At 42.5% G+C, this 9,556-nt stretch overlaps 1 protein-coding gene across 1 annotated transcript; it reads left to right on the top strand.

Moving 5' to 3' along the window:
• The first annotated feature begins 885 nt into the window (after positions 1 to 885).
• CCL17 (C-C motif chemokine ligand 17) lies at positions 886 to 7,124 on the top strand. Its single transcript, XM_060788477.2, has 3 exons — positions 886 to 1,129; positions 6,493 to 6,613; positions 6,737 to 7,124. Exons 1-3 carry the CDS (start codon positions 1,063 to 1,065, stop codon positions 6,825 to 6,827), a joined length of 279 nt encoding a protein of 92 aa, XP_060644460.2. The 5' UTR covers positions 886 to 1,062; the 3' UTR covers positions 6,828 to 7,124.
• Positions 7,125 to 9,556: the final 2,432 nt, after the last annotated feature.

Genomic DNA, 9,556 nt, shown 5'->3' with positions numbered 1-9,556 from the left:
ATTATTATATTACTTTATATTATAATATATTATATATTTATATTATATTATACAATTATAATATAATACAATACAAAATGTATATTATATTATATTATATTATATATTATTATATTATATTATATTATTATTATATTATTATATTATATTATTGTATATTATATTATTATATTATATTATATATTATATATTATATTATGTTATTGTATATTATATTATATTATTATTATATTACTTTATATTATAATATATTATATATTTATATTATATTATACAATTATAATATAATACAATAATATAGTAATAAAATATATAATATAATAATATAATATAATATATACAATACTTTAATATAATAGTATTATAATAATATAATATAATATAATATAATATAATATAATATAATATAATATAGTTGTTAGTTTTATCACACCAACAGTCAACAATAGAGGGAGAGGGAAGCTTCAGAAGTTCCCCCTGTCCCATTTGGAGGTTTTTTTAGCATATTGCGCAATCGTGTCCGCCATAATGAATCAATTCGTAATTTACGAAATTTCAGAAATTTTGAAATTTTGAAATCTTAAATTTCGGAAGTCCTCAGAATTTAGAAACGCTAGCGCACCCTAGAAACAAAACGAGTTTAGAACCAATTTTTTTCTTGATTGCCCAAGCCTACAAGACAACTCGATCTTATTATTTTGGCTCCTTGCTCTTTCAAAACAGAGGGTGCGAGTCTCATTTCGTTTCGAGAGTTGGCACAGTCATATTGTCCCTTTGGTCCCAGACAGTTGGTCTTGGTCTCCCTTTCTTAGAAATTCAGAAACTATTTGTTCTGCTTTTTTCTGAAGTGGCATTTGGTGCTTCCCTCAAAATCCCCGGTGCTCTCGGAGTAAAATAACAGGAATATCCCTGGGAATTTCAACCTGGAGATGGTGGGAGTCGACTGCAGGGTATATTAAGCGCACAGTTTGGTCTCCATGCTCATCATTTCCAGCTAGACGAGACAAGAGAGAGAGGAAGGACAAAGACACAGAAGACCTACATTTTGCAAGGACTCCAAGCATGGCTGCTCTGAAAACCGCTCTCTTCTTGACACTTCTCCTGGCTCTCTTCTACCAACAGGTTGCAGGTCAGTATTGGGAGAGAAACTTGCACATTTAAGATGCATTTAGTTGGAAATTTGCAAAGAAATGGAGGCAACGTCATCAAGCGTGCCCGGCATTGGTTGGAATAGAATTTCAGCATAGTGATATACAGAGAGAGATAAAGAGATGATATTTCTTTCCTGAGGTCTACATCTCCATATCTCCATTGACGTATAACTGGGGAATATTTTATACTGTTTATATTTAATCCTGTTTTAAGGTTTTCATAATGGTATATTTTAAATTGTCCGTCCTTTCATCTATCTATTTATCTCTCTTCTTCTTTCTAAGCTATTTTCCCAATGGAGGGTTTAGCATTGTGACTGTAGTTTCCACAGGGCTTTGTTTTGGGCATCCTCAAGTTCCAGGTTGGCAGCATACATGTCTCTGTTGATGGTGTCCATCCATCTTTTCTATGGCCTTTGTCCATGTGGCCATCATTCTGAAATCTCCAAATGTAGTGCTGTAGTATCTATCTATCTATCTATCTATCTATCTATCATCTATCTATCTATCTATCATCTATCTATCTATCTATCTATCTATCTATCCATCCATCAATTTATTTATCCATCCACCCAACTATTTATTTATCCATCCATCCATTCACCCATCTATTTATCCATCCACCCATCCATCCATCCACCCACCCACCCATCTATTTATTTATTTACTTACTTACTTACTTACTTACTGTATTTGTATACTGCCTTTCTCAGCCTGTCAGCAACTCAAGGTGGTTTATCCATCCATCCATCCATCCATCCACCCATCCATCCACCCATCCATTTATCCATCCATCCATCCATCCATCCATCCATCCATTTATCAATCTATCCACCCATCCATCTATTCATCTATCCACCCACCCATCCATCTATTAATTCATCCACCCACCCATCTATTTATTTATTTATTTACTATATTTGTATACTGCCTTTCTCAGCCTGTCGGCAACTCAAGATGGTTTATCCATCCATCCATCCATCCATCCATCCATCCATCCATCCATCCATCTATTTATCAATCCATCCACCCATCCATCTATTAATCCATCCATCCAGTTATCCATTCATCAATCTATTTATCCATTCATCCATCTATTTATACATCCATCTAGCCATCTATTTATATATCCATCCATCTATTTATACATCCATCCATCCATCTCTTTATTTATCTATCCATCCATCCATCCATCCATCCATCCATCTATGTATCTATCCATCCATCCATCCATCCATCTATTTATCAATCCATCCACCCATCCATTAGGGCTGGGCGGTTTCGTTTCGTTAATTCGTAATTCGTTAATAATTCGTTATTTTTTTAATTACAAAATGATAACGAACCATTCTGGAGCAATTTTTTTAAAAAACGAATTTTTAAACACGTTTTGTAAATACTTCGTATTTCGTTATTGTGTTCGTTTCGTTATTGTTCAGAGGTCGTTTCGTTATTATTTCCGCATGTCTGGGCCAGTTTTATGGTTTAATTAGTGAAAAAAATTTATAATATCACACCAACAGTCAAGAACAGAGGGAGAGGGAAGCTTCAGAAGGTTTTGGAGGTTTTTTAGCGTATTTCGCGGTCGCGTCCGCCATTAACAAATCGATTCGTTATTGTTTCGGAAATCGATTCATTAATGTTTTCCCATTTACGAAATTTCGTAAATATCGAACTTTTTAAAAGGAAAATTTTGTAATTATTTTAAATATCGAAACAAAAAACCCCCCCAAATACAAATCGATTTTAGAAACAAATTTTTGCGTTGTTACCCAGGCCTACTATTTATCCATCCATCCATCCACCCATTTATTTATTTATTTATTTACTGTATTTGTATACTGCCTTTCTCAGCCTGTCGGCGACTCAAGGTGGTTTATCCATCCATCCATCCATCCATCCATCCATCCATATATCCATCCATCTATTTATCAATCTATCCACCCACCCTTCCATCTATTATTTATTTATTTCGGTTGCTTCTACCCGGGGGGGGGGGGGGGATGGACTCAGGGCGGCTTACAAAAGCAAGGCACAATTCGATGCCCGCAACACATACAGCAAAAGACAATAACATCAGTTAACAAACAGCATTCTGGCAATAACAACAGTTAACAGAAAACAATAATTAGTATAGGCAAAAACAACCATAAAAGCAATAAAAGCAATAAAACCAATACAAACCTCATTGATGGCCAGCGTTTCACAATCTCATAGTTCTATTCATCTATCTATCCACCCATCCATCTATTAATCCATCCATCCATCCACCCATCCACCCATCCACCCATCTATTTACTTACTTACTTACTTACTTACTTACTGTATTTGTATACTGCCTTTCTCAGCCTGTCGGCGACTCAAGGTGGTTTATCCATCCATCCATCCATCCATTTATCCGTCCATCCATCCATCCACCCACCCATCCATCTATTAATCCATCCATCTGTTTATCTATCTATCCATCCATCCATCCATTTATCAATCCATCCACCCATTCATCTATTCATCCATCCATCCATTTACCTATCCATCCACCCATCGATCTATTAATCCATTTATCCATCTATTTATTCATCCATCCATCCACCCACCCACCCACGCATCTATTTATTTATCCATCCATCCATCCATCCATCCATCCATCCACCCATCCATCTCTTTATTTATTTATCCATCAATCCATCCATCCATCCATCCATCCATCCATCCATCCATCTATTTATCCATCCATCTATTTATCCATCAATCCATCCATCAATCCATCCATCCATCCATCCATCCCTCCCTATCCATCTATCCATCCACCTTCTTCTTTCTGAGCTATTTTCCCAATCTAGGGGTGAGCATTATGACTGTCATTTCCACAGGGCTTTGTTTGGGGCACCCTCAGGTCTTAGGGTCGCAGCGCACATGTCTTTGTTGATGGTGTCCATCCATCTTTTCTTTGACCTTTGTTCACGTGGTCGCCATCCTGCAATCTCCAAATGTAGTGCTGTAGTATCCATCCATCCATCCATCCATGTATCGTAGCTTTATCCCTCTTACATAGTCTTCAGGTATTTCATGTGACCGTAATGCTTGCCAGGTCAGGAGAAACTTGATCAAATGCTTTTTCAAGATCAAGGAATGCAAAGTGCAGTGGTTTCTTCTTTTCCCAATGTTTTTCCATAAGTAACCAGACAGCAAATATTGCATCTATTGTGCAACACCTCCTAGCAAAGCCACACTGATTTGGTGTAATGGTTGTGTGACTTCTTAGCCTTTGGTCCAGGATTTTTTTCAAATACTTTCATTGCATGACACAATAGGCGTATTGGGCAGTATGTTGAACAATTGTGGGATATAAATATAACAACAACAACAGCAATGGTGAAAGGGAGTTGGTGACTGAGAAATGCTTAGTTGAGCACAAGATGAACATGAGCGAAATGTTTAGATGTGGCAGCCAAAAAGGCCAATGCGATTATGCCTTCCTTCCTGGCGGAAGAGGGTTGGTCTAGATCAGTGGTTCTCAACCTTCCTAATGCCGTGACCCCTAAATACAGTTCCTCATGTTGTGGTGACCCCCAACCATAAAATTATATTAGTTACTACTTCATAATTGTAATGTCGCTCCTGTTATGAATCGTAATGTCAATATCTGATATGCAGGTTGTATATGTCAATATCTGATATGCAGGCCCAAATGTGAAGTACCTTGGGAAGTCTGACTTGGCCACGGTAGTCCACGCTCTGGTTACATCCCGGATTGATTACTGCAACGCGCTCTACTTGGGGTTGCCCTTGAAGACTGCCCGGAAGCTTCAGATGGTCCAGCGCTCGGCGGCCAGGTTGCTAACGGGAGCGGCACTCAGGGAGCATACCACTCCTCTGCTGAACCAGCTCCACTGGCTGCCAATCCGCTACCGGGCACAATTCAAGGTGCTGGCTTTAGCCTATAAAGCCCTAAACGGTTCTGGCCCTGCTTACCTCGCCGAACACATCTCCACCTATGAACCGAACAGAACATTAAGATCGTCTGGGGAGGCCCTGCTCTTGATCCCGCCTGCGTCACAGGCGTGCTTGGCGGGGACGAGAGACAGGGCCTTCTCAGTGGTGGCCCCTCAGCTATGGAATGCCCTACCGGCAGACATCAGACAGGCACCTTCGCTGCTGACGTTTCAGAGAATGGTTAAGACCTGGCTTTATGAACAAGCGTTTGGTTAAGCAGTGCAACCAATCATAGGAAGACGGTAAATGGAGCATAGGAATGGCACAAGGATTATGAGAACGGATCTGATTTCAACTGAGGCGTTATGTTATGTCTGTTTTGTTGATCTGTCTTGTTGATTGTTAACTGTTGTGGATTGATGCTGTTGATCCTGTTTGTTGCATTGTTATGTTTTAATTGCACTGACACTGTTTGATCATTGTACCATGTAAACCGCATTGAGTCGCCTGTTAAGGGCTGAAAAATACGGTATAGAAATAAAGCAAATAAATAAATAATAAATAAATAAATACTGCTGGGGTTGGGGGGGGGAGATTTTGTCATTTGGGAGTTGTAGTTGATGGGATTTATAGTTCACCTACAATCAAAGTGCATTCAGAACTCCACTAATGATGAAATTGAACTAAACTTGGCATACAGAACTCCATTACAAATAGAAAATACTGAAAGGATTTGATGGGCATTGAGTTTTGGAGTTGGAGTTCACCTACATCCAGAGAGCACTGTGGACTCAAGCAATGACAAATCTGGGCCAAACTTGGCATGGATGCTCATTATGGCCAAATGTGAACAGTGGTGGAGTTTAGTGAAAATAGACCTTGACATTTGGGAGCTATCCTTGCTGGGATTTAGAGTTCAACTGCAATCAAAGGCATTCTGAACCCCACCAATGGTAAAATTGATCCAAACTTACCACACAGACGCCCCATGGTCAACAGATGGTCCTGTGACCAGCTCAGGGATCCCAACGACGGCGGGTCCCCCTCACCCGCCTCTCGCCCTCGCCAAATGGCGAAAGTAGGAGGCGGGCGAGGAGGCTTTGCACGAAGCTGATAGGAAGAGATCAACTTATTTGAAATGTGGCATTGGAGAAGAGTGGGAGTTCACAGCAGGCGAAGGAGCCCTTACCTGGCCTGCACCCTTGGGGCGGGGCCAACGGAGGCGACCTCGCGACCCCTCCGAAATGGCCAGGCGACCCCCCTGGGGGTTGCGACCCCCAGGTTGAGAACCGCTGGTCTAGATGGCACTTGGTGGTCTCTTCCAATTCTTTGACTGTATGCCATTTGCAGGAATTCATGTCATTTGCTTTGTCAAAATGATGTCTTTTTCACCCTTACCTTCTTGTAGCCGTGTGTCCCAGCTGCCCCAAGGAGTGTTGCTTTGCCGTCCGGAAAGGGAGACCCCTCCGTGCCAACATCATGGCTTCTTACTATAGGACCACCAGCGACTGCTACTTAAACGCTCTCGTGTAAGTCCGCTATGTGTTGCTCTTGCTATTTATTAAGCTCTCTCGACTTCAACGAAAGGCAATTCAAAGTGTGCCATTTGATCATCTCCTCATTAGACCGAATATGTATTTTCCCCCTTTCAGGCTTGTTTTGAAGAACGGCAAACGCATCTGCGTCAACCCCGAAAGCCCTTGGGTGAAAGGAGTCATTGGGAAGTTGCCGGAGAAGAAATGAGAAGAGCTGCGGAGAGATCGGAATGAATGCATTTCCCGATTTGATGGAAGATGCTCAGTGACTCCTACCCTTCAACCAGCTTCTTTGCATCGGTTTTCAGATCCGAAACAAGAGCCAATGTTTCCCAAACTGTGGGTTCCCTGATGTTTTGGACTATAGGTTCCAGAATCCTATAAATCAAGGCAACGTATACTTCTGACTAGAGTTTGGGTTTAATTGATTCAGGTGTGGATGTCACCTGCTTTCTGTCCCATATAGAGAAGAAACATAAGATTAAAGAATCATGATTGAATGACATATATTTGTTATTTATTTATTTATTTATTTGCTGCATTTATTAACCGCCGCTCTCAGCCCTAGGGCGACTCGCGGCGGTGTACAACATATAAAAAACACACTTCACAATAAACTACAACTACAAAAACAACATATCACTAATACATTATCATCTAATTACACTAAAAAATAATCCGCTTCGTCTTATCATAGAATCATAACCAATCTCGTAGTCTACATTCCGTTCCAGTTGTCATTTCCAGTTACTGTAGCATTTAGTTAAAGGCCTTCTTGAATAGCCATGTCTTCAGGCTCTTCCGGAAGGACATAAGGGAGGGCGCCTGTCTGATGTCAACAGGGAGGGTGTTCCACAGCCGGGGGGCCACCACTGAGAAGGCCCTCTCCCTCGTCCCCGCCAAGCGTGCCTGTGAGGCAGGTGGGATCGAGAGAAGGGCCTCCCCAGACGATCTCAAGGTCCTCGTGGGCTCATAGGCCGAGATGCGGTCTGAAAGGTATTTTGGGCCGGAACCGTTTAGGGCTTTGTAGGATAGCACCAGCACCTTGAATTGGGCCCGGTAGCAGATCGGCAGCCAGTGGAGCTGGAACAACAAGGGCGTTGTGTGCTCCCTGTGTCCCGCTCCTGTTAGTAACATGGCTGCCGCGCGCTGGACTAGCTGAAGCTTCCGGGCCGTCTTCAAGGGCAGCCCCACGTAGAGAGCGTTGCAGCAGTCGAGGCGGGATGTGACCAGAGCATGTACCACCGTGGCCAAGTCAGACTTCCCAAGGTACGGGTGCAGCTGGCGCACGAGCCTAAGCTGTGCAAATGCTCCCCTGGTCACCGCTGAAACCTGGGGATCCAGGCTCAACGATGAATCCAGGATCACACCCAAGCTGCGAACCTGCGCCTTCAAGGGGAGTGCGACCCCATCCAGCACAGGCTGTAACCCTATACCCTGCTCGGCCTTGCGACTGACCAGGAGTACCTCTGTCTTGTCTGGATTTAGTTTCAGTTTGTTCGCCCTCATCCAGACCATTACAGCGGCCAGGCACCGGTTCAGGACCTCGACAGCCTCCTTAGTAGCAGGTGGGAAGGAGTGACAGATCACTCGTTCTTTATTTCGCTCTCTCCATTTGCAGAACTTGGGAAAGTCTGCAATTTGGTTCTCGGAATCCTCCATCCAGCAAGAGTCAGAGGAGAGGTGTAACACAAAAAATGTAACTTTTCACAAGTCAATGTATAGAAGTCATCCAGATTTTAGATACTATTATGAAGCAGTAGGCTTTAGTTGGTTAAAGGAATGGATTAGATTTGAGCAGTGCTTCCCAACCTGTGATCCGTGGACCACCAGTGGTCTGCAACCGCAAAATTATGGTCCCCTGCCTCACCATTACTACACGGTTGCCTCAAAATCATGTGGCAACTAGAGGTCAGCTGTGACCAGCAATGCTGCAGAATTTGAAGAGGCACGAATGGAGGGAGAATGGGAGAAACCTAGAGCTTCGGAGCGCTTCTGTTCTACCATTTCAAAGCTCCCTGCTTGAGCAGTAATGGCACGATCAAAAGACAGTGATCAATAAGCTTGTCATCATAGAGGATGGAACGACAGCACCCCCTGTGGTCAGAATTGAACATAACCTCCAGGATGCTGGAAGAAGAAGAAGCCACGTAGACCAGGCATGGGCCATTTTGAGGCCTCTAGAGCAACCTCCCTAATGCCGTGACCCTTAATGCAGCTCTTGACAGATTAGAGAGATGGGCCAAAACTAACAAAATGAAGTTCAACAGTGACAAATGCAAGATACTCCACTTTGGCAGAAAAAATGAAATGCAAAGATACAGAATGGGGGACAATGCCTGGCTCGAGAGCAGTACGTGTGAAAAAGATCTTGGAGTCCTCGTGGACAACAAGTTAAACATGAGCCAACAATGTGATGTGGCGACAAAAAAAGCCAATGGGATTTTGGCCTGCATCAATAGGAGCATAGTGTCTAGATCTAAGGAAGTAATGCTACCCCTCTATTCTGCTTTGGTTAGACCACACCTGGAATATTGTGTCCAATTCTGGGCACCACAATTCAAGAGAGATATTGACAAGCTGGAATGTGTCCAGAGGAGAGCGACTAAAATGATAAAAGGTCTGGAGAACAATCCCTATGAGGAGCGGCTAAAGGAGCTGGGCATGTTTAGCCTGAAGAAGAGAAGGCTGAGACATGATAGCCATATATAAATATGTGAGAGGAAGTCATAGGGAGGAGGGAGCAAGCTTGTTTTCTGCTTCCCTGGAGACTAGGACGCGGAACAATGGCTTCAAACTACAAGAGAGGAGATTCCATCTGAACATGAGGAAGAACTTCCTGACTGTGAGAGCCGTTCAGCAGTGGAACTCTCTGCCCCGGAGTGTGGTGGAGGCTCCTTCTTTGGAAGCTTTTAAACAGAGGCTGGATGGCCATCT

This window comes from Anolis sagrei, chromosome 8 (assembly GCF_037176765.1).
Source record: "Anolis sagrei isolate rAnoSag1 chromosome 8, rAnoSag1.mat, whole genome shotgun sequence".
NCBI lineage: Eukaryota > Metazoa > Chordata > Lepidosauria > Squamata > Dactyloidae > Anolis > Anolis sagrei.
Note: the sequence above shows the minus strand (reverse complement) of the source record. Positions and strands in the feature narration are given on the sequence as shown.